The sequence below is a fragment of the Entelurus aequoreus genome, linkage group LG08 (assembly GCF_033978785.1).
Source record: "Entelurus aequoreus isolate RoL-2023_Sb linkage group LG08, RoL_Eaeq_v1.1, whole genome shotgun sequence".
Taxonomy (NCBI): domain Eukaryota; kingdom Metazoa; phylum Chordata; class Actinopteri; order Syngnathiformes; family Syngnathidae; genus Entelurus; species Entelurus aequoreus.
The window spans coordinates 4,308,354-4,324,813 of record NC_084738.1 but is presented as its reverse complement, the minus strand read 5'-3'; the positions used below and the strand labels follow the sequence as shown (position 1 = coordinate 4,324,813).

General features: G+C 39.8%; 1 protein-coding gene across 1 annotated transcript in view; it reads left to right on the top strand.

Moving 5' to 3' along the window:
- lg08h10orf90 (linkage group 08 C10orf90 homolog) overlaps positions 1–16,460 on the top strand; it is a 64,263-nt gene that overhangs the window by 40,160 nt on the left and 7,643 nt on the right. Inside the window, exons 5-8 of the mRNA XM_062055267.1 lie at positions 3,337–4,237; positions 8,245–8,391; positions 11,865–11,983; positions 15,326–15,491. Of these exons, the coding sequence (XP_061911251.1) occupies positions 3,337–4,237; positions 8,245–8,391; positions 11,865–11,983; positions 15,326–15,491 (1,333 nt within the window). The remainder of the gene's footprint in view (positions 1–3,336; positions 4,238–8,244; positions 8,392–11,864; positions 11,984–15,325; positions 15,492–16,460) is intronic.

Here is a 16,460-nt window from a genome sequence, read left to right as displayed (position 1 = left end):
TTAAAGACTTGGTCTTCACTTGTTTAAATAATTTCATTAATTTTTTTACTTTGCTTCTTATAACTTTCAGAAAAACAATTTTAGAGAAAAAATACAACCTTAAAAATGATTTTAGGATTTTTAAACACATATACCTTTTTACTTTTCAAATTCCTTCCTCTTCTTTCCTGACAATTTAAATCAATGTTCAAGTAAATTTATTTGTTTTATTGTAAAGAATAATAAATACATTTTAAATTAATTCTTCATTTTAGCTTCTGTTTTTTCGACGAAGAATATTTGTGAAATATTTCTTCAAACTTATTATGATTAAAATTCAAAAAAATTATTCTGGCAAATCTATAAAATCTGTAGAATCAAATTTAAATCTTATTTCAAAGTCTTTTGAATTTCTTTTAAAATTTTTGTTCTGGAAAATCTAGAAGAAATAATGATTTGTCTTTGTTAGAAATATAGCTTGGTCCAATTTGTTATATATTCTAACAAATTGCAGATTGTATTTTAACCTATTTAAAACATGTCATCCAAATTCTAAAATTAATCTTAATCAGGAAAAATTACTAATGATGTTCCATGAATTATTTTTTAAAGTTTTTCAAAAACATTCGAATTAGCTAGTTTTTCTCTTCTTTTTTTCGGTTGAATTTTGAATTTTAAAGAGTCGAAATTGAGGATAAACTATGCTTCAAAATGTAATTGTCATTTTTTTCGTGTTTTCTCCTCTTTTAAACCGTTCAATTAAGTGTAAATATCATTAATTATTAATAATAACATAGAGTTAAAGGTACATTGAGCAAATTGGCTATTTCTGGCAATTTATTTAAGTGTGTATCAAACTGGTAGCCCTTCGCATTAATCACTACCCAAGAAGTAGCTCTTGGTTCAAAAAGGTTGGTGACCCCTGATCTAATATATGTGATATATCGCTAAGCTTTAGAACTTTGTTGTAAAAATCTCCTTCTGCGTCTGTCCCTGACACCCGCATTTTAGGCTGGCTGCTCTGGAAACGCTCTGTGGAAACGCTCCCCACCCACACTGCTTGGTGCCTCGTCTGAGCTGCTGTGACTTAGATGACCATAGTAACTAATTAGATTACCATAGTAACTAATTAGATTACCATAGTAACTAGTATATCCTGCAAAAGCGCAGATTCCAACCATTGAAATACTTTGTATAGTTCAAGACTTGCGGTCATTAGGCAACATCACTGCAAATCATAATGGCAGCTACAGTTTCCATCTTAAAGATAAAAAAAATATATTTGGGAATGTCCGGCGGGCCAGATTGAAAAGCGTGCGGCCCCCGGCCCTAGAGGGCCACCAAAATTATCTCTTTGTCAGCTGTGGTCCGTATGGGCCGCAGTGGTACTCAGTTGTAATACACTTTTTCACCACTTGTGGCAGTAATGACAATCGCAAACAAACAGAGGGTTACATCAATCAATCAATCAATGTTTATTTATACAGCCCTAAATCACAAGTGTCTCAAAGGGCTGCACAAGCCACAATGACATCCTCGGTACAGAGCCCACATACGGGCAAGGAAAACTCACCCCAGTGGGACGTCGATGTGAATGACTATGAGAAACTTTGGAGAGGACCGCATATGTGGGTAACCCCCCCCCCTCTAGGGGAGACCGAAAGCAATGGATGTCGAGTGGGTCTGGACTCTCACTATTATGTTAGATCCACTGTGGACTGGACTCTCACAATATTATGCCAGTCCATAGTGGATCTAACATAATAGTGAGAGTCCAGTCCATAGTGGATCCAACATAATAGTGAGAGTCCAGTCCATAGTGGATCCAACATAATAGTGAGAGTCCAGTCCATAGTGGATCCAACATAATAGTGAGAGTCCAGTCCATATGAGGTTTCTCTGTTTAAACATAATAAAAATGGTTTGCACAGCTTTTGGACGACACAAATAACCACGCAAAATAGCAAACTACTAAGTGAAGCAAGAAAGCGAGATAAGTTTCTGTATTGCCATTCATTTTCCCTTTGAATCACTACTTCCGGACGAACAATAAAACACGTATCATAAAATGGTCTGGTACAGTGTTTTTTATCCATTGTTGGGCCATGAGCGCCCCCTAGAGGGCGGCCAAAAAGCATCTGTTTCTCAGCTGCGGTACTCGGTTGCGATACACTTTCCCACCACTTGTGGCAGTCATGACAATATCAAAGAAACCGAAGAAGTCTGGAGCTTTAGTCATAGAGAAGTTTCTCAAGTGCAAAAAATATGACTAAAGTGGTGAAGCTGGATTTTCATTTTAATTTTAATTTTATTGACAGTTTATTTGAGAAACATATATTATTGCTAGGGCAGCATGGTGGTACAGGGGTTAGCATGTATGACTCACAATACAAAGGTCCTTTTTTCGATCCTGGGCTCTTTCTGTGTGGAGTTTGCATGTTCCCCCCGTGACTGCGTGGGTTCCCTCCGGGTACTCCGGCGTCCTCCCACCTCCAAAGACATGCACCTGGGGATAGGCCCCTCCCACCTCCAAAGACATGCACCTGGGGATAGGCCCCTCCCACCTCCAAAGACATGCACCTGGGGATAGGCCCCTCCCACCTCCAAAGACATGCACCTGGGGATAGGTTGATTGGCAACACTAAATTGAGGTTAGCGTAGGGAGCCGCGGGGGGGGGGTATATTGTAGCGTCCCGGAAGAGTTAGTGCTGCAAGGGGTTCTGAGTATTTGTTCTGTTGTGTTTATGTTGTGTTACGGTGCGGATGTTCTCCCGAAATGAGTTTGTCATTCTTGTTTGGTGTGGGTTCACAGTGTGGCGCATATTTGTAACAGTGTTAAAGTTGTTCATACGTCCACCCTCAGTGTGACCTGTATGGCTGTTGACCAAGTATGTGTCGCATTCACTTGTGTGTGTGAAAAGCCGTAGATATTATGTGATTGGGCCGGCACGCAAAGGCAGTGCCTTTAAGGTTTATTGGCGCTCTGTACTTCTCCCTACGTCCGTGTACCTTTCCGTTTTAAAAAGTCATAAATTTTACTTTTTGAAACCGATACCGATCATTTCCGATATCACATTTTAAAGCATTTATCGGCCGATAATATCCGCAGTCCTATATTATCGGACATCTCTATTAAAATCAAGAGTAAGATTACTAATTCAGTGCTGATATTTGAGCGTAGTGGACAGGTTGGGCCCCTCGGTCAAAAAGGTTAAGAACCCCTGACCTAAACCATCACGTGATCAAGCAGTGCTATGTTCTATTTAGCAGCCTCTCAACAATTGACGCCTTGTTCTGTTTGTGGTTGAAGCTAATAAAAGTTAGTGGCTAAGCTAACACCCCCACTGTGCTTTACAGGTGCCGGATAAACGGAGCTGTGAGTCTGAAAAACCCAGAATCTGGCATGCTCTGAGAAGAAGCTGGAATAGTCACCGGTCCTCGGAACCTCCCCACAGTCAGAAAGAACCCCCTGAGCGTAGTCCTCGGAAAAGGTCCGAGTTGTTCCAGTTGTTTGTCCCCCTGCGCAGGGCGAGCAGCGGGCATCCGGTGACGCCGCCCGCCCAGCCGCCCAGGCGTAACAGCCTACAACCCTCGCTTATCCAGACCAGCTCCGCCGCCACCACCCTCGTCCCCCGCAACAAAGTGGGCTTCTCCTCCATCACCATCTCCAGCAGGAAAGTCGTCAGATCTTCCAGTCTCACCACGTACGACCGCCAATCTTCGCCTGGGGAGCCCATGGACCAAACCTCCGCTGGGGTGCAGAGGAAGCCCACCATCGTCAAAGTGGTCGAGCAGAGGACCACGCTCAGCCCCCGTCCGGCTTCTGTGGATACGGCGGTCCACCGGAGAAAGGCTGCTATCATTAAAGTCACAGAGCACAAGGGGAGCTACAGTCCAGCTAAGGACACAGATGGGTCACGGAGTCAAGGACGCCACCTGGAAACTAATCCAGAGGTTCACTCGTCCACACTGAGACTTCTCGTCAATCCTCCCTCGGAGCTCCCTGGACAAAAACCCAAGAGGCCGCTGAGCTGCCACGGCGATGTCTTCCCGCTCGGCGACAATCCAAGCGAGGAGCCCGTCTCGCCGCCGCCGGCTGTCAGGAAATGGAGCTTGGGGCTCCCTCAGGATGCCGCGCAACGCATCCCCGCCAACTGGGGCTCCCTCGGCCCGGCGAAAGGTGCAGGAGACGCCTGGAAGCTGAGGAAAGACGAGTGGAGGAGGTCGTCTCCGTGTCTCACGCTCATTCAGACTCCCGGTAGGTTTGTCTTCCTGTCACCACTTGCTGCTCACCATCTGCAGCTTGGAAAGTGTCTAAAAATACACGAAACACTTTCTACACTGCAAGAAGTCAGTGTTCAAAAACAAGGAAAAAAAATTCAAAAATGAGGGGTATTTTATTTGAACTAAGCAAAATTATCTGCCAATAGAACAAGAAAATTCGGCTTCCAAAACAAGTCAAATTAGCTAACCTCAATGAACCCAAAAATACACTAAAATAAGTATATTCTCACTAATAACAAGTGCACTTTTCTTGGTAGGAAACAAAAATGAGACCTTTTTGCTCAATATGTTGAAAAATATTCTAAAATTACAAACGTAATTAAATGCTAGTGCCATTATCTTGACATAATGATATGCGCTCGGCATCATGATTTGTTTTTTCGTGCTTGAAGTATTAATTTATCAATCAATCAATCAATCAATCAATATTTATTTATATAGCCCTAAATCACAAGTGTCTCAAAGGGCTGCACAAGCCACAACGACATCCTCGGTACAGAGCCCACATACGGGGCTACTACTATAAATAGTAGTAGCAAAGTAGATACTACTTTAAAAAAGTAGTTTTATACTTGTGAGTAGGGATGTCCGATAATGGCTTTTTTGCCGATATTCCGATATTGTCCAACTCTTAATTACCGATACAAACCGATACCGATATATACAGTCGTGGAATCAACACATTATTATGCCTAATTTAAACAACCAGGTATGGTGAAGATAAGGTACTTTTTTAAAAAAATTATAAAATAAAATAAGATAAATAAATTTTAAAAAACATTTTCTTGAATAAAAAAGAAAGTAAAACAATATAAAAACAGTTACATAGAAACTAGTAATGAATGAAAATGAGTAAAATTAACTGTTAAAGGTTAGTACTATTAGTGGAGCAGCAGCACGCACAATCATGTGTGCTTACGGACTGTATCCCTTGCAGACTGTATTGATATATATTGATATATAATGTAGGAACCAGAATATTGATAACAGAAAGAAATGGTTGGAGGGAGGTTTTTTGGGTTGGTGCACTAATTGTAAGTGTATCTTGTGTTTTTTATTATCGGACATCTCTACCAAAGACTATGGATGTCCGATAATATCGGCAGGCCGATATTATCGGCCGATAAATGCGTTAAAATTTAATATCGAAAATTATCGGTATCGGTTTTTTTATTATCTGTATCGTTTTTGTTGTTGTTGTTTTTTTTTGTTTTTTTTTTATTAAATCAACATAAAAAACACAAGATACACTTACAATTAGTGCACCAACCCAAAAACCCTCCCTCCCCCCATTTTTTTCTGTTATTAATATTCTGGTTCCTACATTATATATCAATATATATCAATACAGTCTGCAAGGGATACAGTCCGTAAGCACACATGATTGTGCGTGCTGCTGCTTCACTAATAGTACTAACCTTGAACAGTTAATTTTACTCATTTTCATTTATTACTAGTTTCTATGTAACTGTTTTTATATTGTTTTACTTTCTTTTTTATTCAAGAAAATGTTTTTAATTTAGTTATCTTATTTTATTATTTTTTTTAAAAAGTACCTTATCTTCACCATACCTGGTTGTCCAAATTAGGCATAATAATGTGTTAATTCCACGACTGTATATATCGGTTGATATCGGTATCTGTTGATATCGGTATCGGTTGATATCGGTATCGGTAATTAAAGAGTTGGACAATATCGGAATATCGGATATCGGCAGAAAGCCATTATCGGACATCCCTACCAAAGACTATAAAAATGGGAGCCATTACCTCCCTGCTTGGCACTCAGCATCAAGGGTTGGAATTGGGGGTTAAATCACCAAAAATTATTCCCGGGCGCGGCCACTGCTGCTTCTCACTACTTCCCTCACCTCCCAGGGGGTGATCAAGGGTGATGGGTCAAATGCAGAGAATAATGTCGCCACACCTAGTGTGTGTGTGACAATCATGGGTACTTTAACTTTAACTTTAATATCCGATATCAATATTGGAACGGTACACAACAAGTTAGGACCTCGTTAAAAAGTCACTATTGCGCAATAGGGGAACCTTGAGGTGAGGTTTTACAAACCCTGTTTCCATATGAGTTGGGAAATTGGGTTAGATGTAAATATAAACGGAATACAATGATTTGCAAATCATTTTCAAGCCATATTCAGTTGAATATGCTACAAAGACAACATATTTCATGTTCAAACTCATAAACATTTTTTTTTTTGTGCAAATAATCATTAACTTTAGAATTTGATGCCAGCAACACGTGACAAAGAAGTTGGGAAAGGTGGCAATAAATACTGATAAAGTTGAGGAATGCTCATCAAACACTTATATGGAACATCCCACAGGTGAACAGGCTAATTGGGAACAGGTGGGTGCCATGATTGGGTATAAAAGTAGATTCAATGAAATGCTCAGTCATTCACAAACAAGGATGGGGCGAGGGTCACCACTTTGTCAACAAATGCCTGAGCAAATTGTTGAACAGTTTAAGAACAACATTTCTCAACCAGCTATTGCAAGGAATTTAGGGATTTCACCATCTACGCTCCGTAATATCATCAAAGGGTTCAGAGAATCTGGAGAAATCACTGCACGTAAGCAGCTAAGCCCGTGACCTTCCATCCCTCAGGCTGTACTGCATCAACAAGCCACATCAGTGTGTAAAGGATATCACCACATGGGCTCAGGAACACTTCAGAAACCCACTGTCAGTAACTACAGTTGGTCGCTACATCTGTAAGTGCAAGTTAAAACTCTCCTATGCAAGGCGAAAACCGTTTATCAACAACACCCAGAAACGCCGTCGGCTTCGCTGGGCCTGAGCTCATCTAAGATGGACTGATACAAAGTGGAAAAGTGTCCTGTGGTCTGACGAGTCCACATTTCAAATTGTTTTTGGAAACTGGACGTGGTGTCCTCCGGACCAAAGAGGAAAAGAACCATCCGGATTGTTCTAGGCGCAAAGTTGAAAAGCCAGCATGTGTGATGGTATGGGGGTGTATTAGTGCCCAAGACATGGGTAACTTACACATCTGTGAAGGCACCATTAATGCTGAAAGGTACATACAGGTTGTGGAGCAACATATCTTGCCATCCAAGCAACGTTACCATGGACGCCCCTGCTTATTTCAGCAAGACAATGCCAAGCCACGTGTTACAACAGCGTGGCTTCATAGTAAAAGAGTGCGGGTACTAGACTGGCCTGCCTGTAGTCCAGACATTGACAATGTGTGGCACATTATGAAGCCTAAAATAGCAGAAGGGAGACCCCCGGACTGTTGAACAACTTAAGCTGTACATCAAGCAAGAATGGGAAAGAATTCCACCTGAGAAGCTTCAAAAATGTGTCTCCTCAGTTCCCAAACTTTTACTGAGTGTTGTTAAAAGGAAAGGCCATGTAACACAGTGGTGAACATGCCCTTTCCCAACTACTTTGGCACATGTTGCAGCCATGAAATTCTAAGTTCATTATTATTTGCAAAAAAAAAAAATAAAGTTTATGAGTTTGAACATCAAATATGTTGTCTTTGTAGTGCATTCAACTGAATATGGCTTGAAAAGGATTTGCAAATCATTGTATTCCGTTTATATTTACATCTAACACCATTTCCCAACTCATATGGAAACGGGTTTGTAGCTTAGCATGCTGGAAATACGAGGACTGCGTAATGCACAAGAGCGATGTTAAAAATGCCAAATATTGCTACTTTCACTGATCTCTTTGCAGTCTTTGCTTTTGCGGCACTGGTCCGCAGGGAGCTGATAAGTTGGCGTGATGTCCGTACACTAACAAATCTGTTTGATTATGCAAAACGAGCTGCAGCAGTGAGTGTTTGTTCACTCACGACGGCCGTGATTAAATATTCTTTCCTGGCACTTCATAACCACTATGATCAATTAATTAGCCCGAAAGCCGAAAACAGCGTCATTTAAAAAGTGAGGCATTTGAGTGTGAGTGTTTATTGTGATGTTGTGTTGCAGAGCCTCATCAGTCCCCGGAGGACGTCCTGGCCCTCAATGCAGCCGCCATCATCGCCAACATCAAACTCCAGCGGCAGCTTAGTCAGAAGAAAACATCACACCGCAATTTGGAGGGTGAATCCGCAGCCTCCCTCCAGGGAAATCCAGGTATTATTACCCGGCTCTTGATGTAATTATCATTGCCATTGATCTCTCTGCACAATTACCTGAAAATGTTGCAAGCTCCACACTTTGCTTCCAGGGGCACACTTTTGATTGAATCCCCTCCCGTTCGCCGACACGCCCGCCAAATGTCCGGGGCGGGGCCTTCGAACAACCGGCACGTTGCCCACGAGGCGCGTACAGTCGGGCCAGGTGGAAAACAAGTAGAGATGTGAACTTTGCGAACGAGTCGAGTCATTTGAACAGCTCTTTTAAGTGAACCGATTCCCCTTTGTGAGCCGTTTGTTTGGGAGTTGTTTTCTATGCACATGTAGCGCCGATAATTTCCGATATTACATGTAAAAGCATTTATCGGCCGATAATATCGGACATCCCTAGTCTATATGTATCTCTTATGTGTGACTGCCATCTACTAGTCACACTTATCATTACACCATGTACCAAATAAAATTGCTTCGAGGTCGGTAAGCACAACCAAAATTATTCCGTACATTAGGCGCACCGTCGAATTTTGAGAAAATGAAAGGATTTTAAGTGCGCCTTATTGTCAGAGTTTGTTGGCGACGAACCCCAAGATGCAGAGATGATGGTAGGCATAGTGCGAGAAAACATGATTTAATTCAGCTCTATAGCAAAAAAACAAACAAAAGGGAAGAAACAAAAGGCGCGCACAAGGCGGAGAACAAACTAGGCTATAAACTAAAATAGCACAAAGGCTAACTATGGACAAGAAACAAAAACACTTACTGTGACACAAAGGAACTATGACTAAAGCGGAGTGGACAAAAGTAGACGGAGCTACAACGACAAATAGGTAGAAGCTACAGGTACAAGTGACAAGTGACATTCAGGTAGACACTACAATGACAATGATCCAGCCGTGACTGGAGGGCAGGACAGGTTTAAATAGCAGCTGGCTGACTGGCACCAGGTGTGGCCAGGTGCCAATCAGCCACAGCTGAGGGGACAAAACACTCAGGGAGATAATCAGGAAATAACCAAAATAAGAGTGCTGACAGGAACTGAAGACAGGAAACTAAGACAAACGCAGAGGAAAACTAAAACTTGACCAAACTGTCAGGGAAAACCTTGACAGTAGCCCCCCTTCCCATAACGGATACCAAACGTATCAAAAAATCCCCCCCACCCCAAAAAAAACCAGTCCAAAGTCAAGGGAGGGTGGAGGGAGGACAAGGAGGTGGGCCGCCAGGCCAAGTGTCCCCGCAACCAGCGGGGAAGAGTCAGGTGGCGACGGCGAGTTGAACGCCGCCGCAATTGTCGAGGCGGCTCGACCGCCGGCGTGGGAGGGCCCACCGGGAAGGATGGTGGCGGCGCCCTCTGCTGGCCACCCGGAGAGGGTGGTGGCGGCGCCCTCTGCTGGTCCACCGGAGAGGGTGGCGGAGACCCCTGCTGGTCCACCGGAGAGGGTGGTGGAGACCCCTGCTGGTCCACCAGAGAGGGTGGCGGAGACCCCTGCTGGTCCACCAGAGAGGGTGGTGGAGACCCCTGCTGGTCCACCGGAGAGGGTGATGGCGCCGTTGGTTGCAGACCCACCGGAGATGATGGTGGCGCCGTTGGTTGCAGACCCACCGGAGATGATGGTGGCGTCTGCCGGCCCACCGGAGAGCATGGTGGCGTCTGCCGGCCCACCGGAGAGGATGGCGCCGTCTGTTGCAGACCCACTGGGGTGAGGAGTAGTTGTGCCTCCCCAGCTGCACAGCTACTCATAGCCCCCTCCTCAAGGGACGGATCCAAAACGTCCCACGAGAAGCCAACACAGGACAGGGATGGGTCGGAGGGATCACAAAACGAGGCAAAGCTTTTCCTTGATTTAGCCATCAATTCTAATGCTTTGTTAAGCCTCTCCGCCATGGACATCTCTGCGAGGTTCGTTTTAGGCTGGATCATTCTGTCAGAGTTTGTTGGCGACGAACCCCAAGATGCAGAGATGATGGTAGGCATAGTGCGAGAAAACATGATTTAATTCAGCTCTATAGCAAAAAACAAACAAAAGGGAAGAAACAAAAGGCGCGCACAAGGCGGAGAACAAACTAGGCTATAAACTAAAATAGCACAAAGGCTAACTGTGGACAAGAAACAAAAACACTTACTGTGACACGAAGGAACTATGACTAAAGCGGAGTGGACAAAAGTAGACGGAGCTACAACGACAAATAGGTAGAAGCTACAGGTACAAGTGACAAGTGACATTCAGGTAGACACTACAATGACAATGATCCAGCCGTGACTGGAGGGCAGGACAGGTTTAAATAGCAGCTGGCTGACTGGCACCAGGTGTGGCCAGGTGCCAATCAGCCACAGCTGAGGGGACAAAACACTCAGGGAGATAATCAGGAAATAACCAAAATAAGAGTGCTGACAGGAACTAAAGACAGGAAACTAAGACAAATGCAGAGGAAAACTAAAACTTGACCAAACTGTCAGGGAAAACCTTGACACTTATAGTCCGAAAAATGCGGTGATTTACATTTGAGTTACTGAAAGATTATATACAGATGAACTCTTTCTGGTTTTCTAGGGTGGTTTGGTAGGCATTCCCTTATAAGCAATGGTATTCACAATTATTGAATGGGTAAATATAGATTGTGTGTAGCAAAGTAATTAAAAGTTTAACGTCGTACTAATACTACCAAAATAGCAGTGGGACATCAATCAATAAATCAATCAATGTTTATTTATATAGCCCTAAATCACAAGTGTCTCAAAGGGCTGCACAAGCCACAAAGACATCCTCGGTACATGACACTCAGGGACTCGTGGGGTGTTAGACCTAACCCTGACCTCTCTCATTAGGTGGATCTGTCTGGCTTGTTACTGACATTTTGGTTATGTTTGGGTTTTCCTCTTTCTTTGTGTTTATTTCCTGTCAGCGCTCTTATTTTGGTTCCTGCATGTCTCCCTGAGCGCTCGTTTCCCTCACCTGTCACTGATTGGCAGCCTGGCACACCCGGTTGCAATTGCCAATCAGGCTACTATTTATGCCTGCCTCGCCCTTCAGTCAGGGCTCGATGATTGTATCCTGTTGCCTGTTTCCTGTAACCTGTTTCCTGGTTCCTGATGGCTGTTTTTGGTTCCTGTTTTCCCCGCACTATTTGTTTTTTGACGTTAAAGTCGAGTTTTTCCTGCGCTACGCCTGCCATCTGTGCATCTTGGGGTTCAAGACCGAGAGCAGTCCCTGACAGGATCAAGGCGGTACACGGAGTACTCTTTGGAGAGCCAAGTGTTGTCTGAGGTGGTACTTGGTGAAATGAAATAAGTTTGAGAACTACTTGTATAATTGATACTAGTGATTGTTTCCTTGATAAAATGTAATAACTAATATGATAAGGAGCCGGTCTTTTAAAAGACTCTTTGAAAGGAACGGCTCCTCAGGATCCAAATCCCTTTAAAAAGCCATGAATCCCATCTCCAGAAACAATAACATGTGATTTCCTCAGACGGAGGAGAACACAAAAAGAAGAATTCCGTCGACGGAAGCCGTGACATGGGGCGAGACACACTTCCTGTCCCGCCCAGTCCTGACCTCCCAAAACCACGTGAGACTATTTCTCTACAGGTAATTAAAAATCATGATAAATATGACTGATGTTTGATAGTCAATATTTTTTACAACTTTATTGTCAGGTTAGACAAGACTGTCCGTGGCTACTGACTAGCTCGCTAACTGCAGATGACCTTATTTGGTCAAGAGGGCGGAGCCTCTGACGAGTGCTTCCGGGTTAGAGACTTAAAAAATCCATTGGCTCACATTCCAACTTTTTACTTGTTAACCCTTTAAAAATAGAAATAATATTGACTTTTGCAAGCAGGAAAATAGTGATGGACGATACCTGATTTTTTTCTTACCGATATGATACCAAGTAAGTAACGCTGAAGTACCAATAGTGATATGTAAACAAGGCAAAATAGGAAGTCAATTATACACAAACAAACAGCATAATTACTTGCTTTGCGTAAATGATGATGATGATCAATATGTCATTTATTATTTATTTGTTTCTCAAGTAGTTATTTGTCACATATGTCCAAAATAAAGTTATTGTCAGTTGTATTAAAAATTCAAAGCAAAAATTGGTCTTGAGGATACATTTTGGTAACATGTTTCCTTTTTCTTCAAATTAAAAAATAAAATAAAATAAAATTCATTAACAGGCTAATTTCTAAACAGCCATAAACTTAACCGAATATTTTCTAAAAAAAAAAAAAAAAGAAAGTATTATGGTAAAATGACTATTAGAGAAATTTAATATGTACACTAATACATATTTTATAGTTGAAAGAAATTACTTTAAAAAATAAAAAATAAAATAAAATAACTTAAACTGATAATTTACGGAAAAAAAATATAATAAAAATACTAGTAAATAATATTATTTAAATGTTTACAGAAAAAACGAATTGCAAAAAAGTACCAGTGTAAAAACATAACATGAAATAAATATTTTCAGGTAAAGTAACAGGCCAAAAATTTAAAATTTATGGGAAAAAAATGTATGATAAAATTACTAGTGTAGAAATATAACATAATTTTAAAAAACTGACTAATTATAGTAAACATACTAACAAAGAAATATAACAAATACTAAAATCATTTATAATAAAATAATTACCAGTAAAGAAACACTAACTAAATATTTACAGAAGAATAAATGATTATACAATTACTAGGAAGGCACAATTTACATAATAATGTAAATATTTCCAGGAATAAAAAAAAAATGTAGTAAAGAGGCATTACTTGGAAATAAATATAACACAAATGAATTATTTGCAGAAAAAATAAATAACAATAAAAATGAAAGAAAGCAAGATAACATAATTGAGATATTTCGAGGAAAGGGTGTAAAATTAAACTACTAGTACAGAAACATGACTTCAATATTTGCAGAAAACAATACTCGTAAAGAAACATAACATTATTAAACATGCACAGGGAAATTAAATTCATAAAATTATTAGTAACAACAAAAAGATTTATGGCTAAAAATAAATACTTATAAAAGTAGAAAAATATGAACAAAATTAAATATTTTAAAAAATCTGTAATACAATATAATATCTCCATGCAGCCCATGCCAAATATAATGTAGAAATATTTTTAACTTGTGTCCCGCTCGTTCACAGAATGATGAGGACGAATATGTATTCTACTATCTGAATAATACACGCATATTTTTTTAAATATGTTTTTCATTGTCATCCTGGCGTGATTTGTTGCCTGTAAAAAAGCTCAATGACCAACTTTATTTGGAGGATAACTGCTGCTCCTTACACACACACACACACACACACACACACACACACACACACACACACACACACACACACACACACACACACACACACACACACACACACACACATGCACGCACGCACGCACACACGCACACACCACACACACACACACACACACACACACACACACACACACACACACACACACACACACACACACACACACACGTGTTCTTGTATCTGTTACCTTCTTGAGACCTGATAAAATGCCTACCTCCTTAGGACCACCCTTTCTAGGTATATAAAGATGTGTATTTACAACATTAATAATATATACATACTATGCAAATATAAAAAAGCTCGTTGTGAAAAATGAGTTGGAATTTCACAAGAAAAAGGTCACAATTTCACAAGAAAAAGGTCACAATTTCACAAGAAAAACTTTGAATTTTGGCAGTATTATAATAAAAGTCGTCATTTTACTCAACGCAAGTCAAAATTTTACAAGAAAACCTGAACATTTGTGCAATATTATGATAAAAGTTGGAATCTCACAAGAAAAGCTTAACATTTTGGCAATTTTATGAAAAAAGTCGTAAATTTACTTGACAAAAGTCACAATTTTATAAGAAAACTTTTAAATTTTGGCAATGTTGCAATAATATTTGGAATTTTACTTGGCAAAATTATGACGAAAGTCATAATTTTACTCAAAAAATTTCACTATTTTACAAGAACAACCAAAAAATTGGCAATGTTCTGATACAGGTCAGAATTTTATATGACAAATGTCACCATTTTGCATTAAAAAGTAATAATTTTACATTGATTTATTATTTATTTATTTATTTATTTATTTATTTATTTATTTTTTAAATTTATTTATTTATTTATTTATTTATTTATTTATTTATTTATTTATTTATCATTTATTTATTTATAGTAATTTTACATTAAAAAAGTAATCATTTTATGAGAAAATATTGCAATATTACAGAAACAGAAAGAATATGAGAAATTGTTCCCAATTTTCTAAGAAAAAAGTCGACACATTGTGAGAAAAAGACTGCTTTTAGTAATTATTATTTTTATTTTTTTTTGGAATTGGTTTTTAATTTTCATTATTTACTTCAAGTTATTACAGTATGTCTCTATATACTTTTTATTTTTATTTTTTTATAAATTCTGGCCAAAAGGGGGCACATTTCAATTTCTTACACACACTTGTTATTACATATGTTGACCAGAAGGGGAACACTTCCAATTTTCACACACACTTGTTATTTCACATGTTGACCAGAGGGGGAGCACTTTTAAAACCGACACACAGTCAATTTGAAAAATCCCTCCTTTTTAAGACCACCCTTAATTTTGATAGATTTCACCACCAGGGGTGCAAATGAGACATTTAATACAAGAACACACACATACAAAAAAAGTGTACTGTTAATGTTTTTACCCCCAATCCATTTTAAAAGCCTCACCAGGATTTGTCACAGATAGAAAAAGTTGAAGAAAAGACACTATTGTTTTTATTTCTACTCTGTGGCGCATACTTTTAATTCTACCTTGTGTTTATTATGTGAGGTGGTTTAAAAAAGCCAAATAATGATGTTGCAAGAGCCATAAATGTGAGGTATAGTAATAGTTTTGCTGTGTGCAGGAAGCACTGAGGAGGTCCAGGCCACACTTCATCACTCGCTCTCAGGAACGAGTGCAGCAGCTGGGACGTAGAGCCCAGGAGAGGAGGCGGCGATCCAAGACAGCAGGCCCACAAACGCATGCTCCTCGCAGGCAGAGAGAAGCCCAGAAGGCCTGGTCCACCAATGGTACCACCTCTTATATGAACTACTATATATCACTATGAGCCATTATAAATTGTACACAATTAACCAGCCAACATCCAAAATGTATTTAGGGGAGTTTTGTTTTTTTAGCGAGTTCACTATTTTTAGGCTTGAAATGTAAAAGAAATATATATATACACTACCGTTCAAAAGTTTGGGGTCACCCAAACAATTTAGTGGAATAGCCTTCATTTCTAAGAACAACAATAGACTGTCGAGTTTCAGATGAAAGTTCTCTTTTTCTGGCCATTTTGAGCGTTTAATTGACCCCACAAATGTGATGCTCCAGAAACTCAATCTGCTCAAAGGAAGGTCAGTTTTGTAGCTTCTGTAACGAGCTAAAGTGTTTTCAGATGTGTGAACATGATTGCACAAGGGTTTTCTAATCATCAATTAGCCTTCTGAGCCAATGAGCAAACACATTGTACCATTAGAACAGTGGTCCCCAACCTTTTTGTAGCTGCGGACCGGTCAACGCTTGAAAATTTGTCCCACGGACCGGGGGGTGGGACAAAAAAAAAAAAAAAAAAAAGTTTTTTTACATTTTTTTTTTACATAAATAAATACAATCATGTGTGTTTACGGACTGTATCCCCGCAGACTGTATTGATCTATATTGATATATAATGTATATATTGTGATTTTTATGTTGATGTCATTAAAAAAAAAAAAAAAAAAAAAAAAAAAAATATTTTTATTTTTTATTTTTAATTTAAATTTCTTGTGCGGCCCAGTACATTAGAACACTGGAGTGATAGTTGCTGGAAATGGGCCTCTATACACCTATGTAGATATTGCACCAAAAACCAGACATTTGCAGCTAGAATAGTCATTTACCACATTAGCAAAGTTAAAACTAGTTTAAAGTTATCTTCAGTGCTTTTCCTTCAAAAATAAGGACATTTCAATGTGACCCCCCAAACTTTTGAACGGTAGTGTACCGTAATTTCC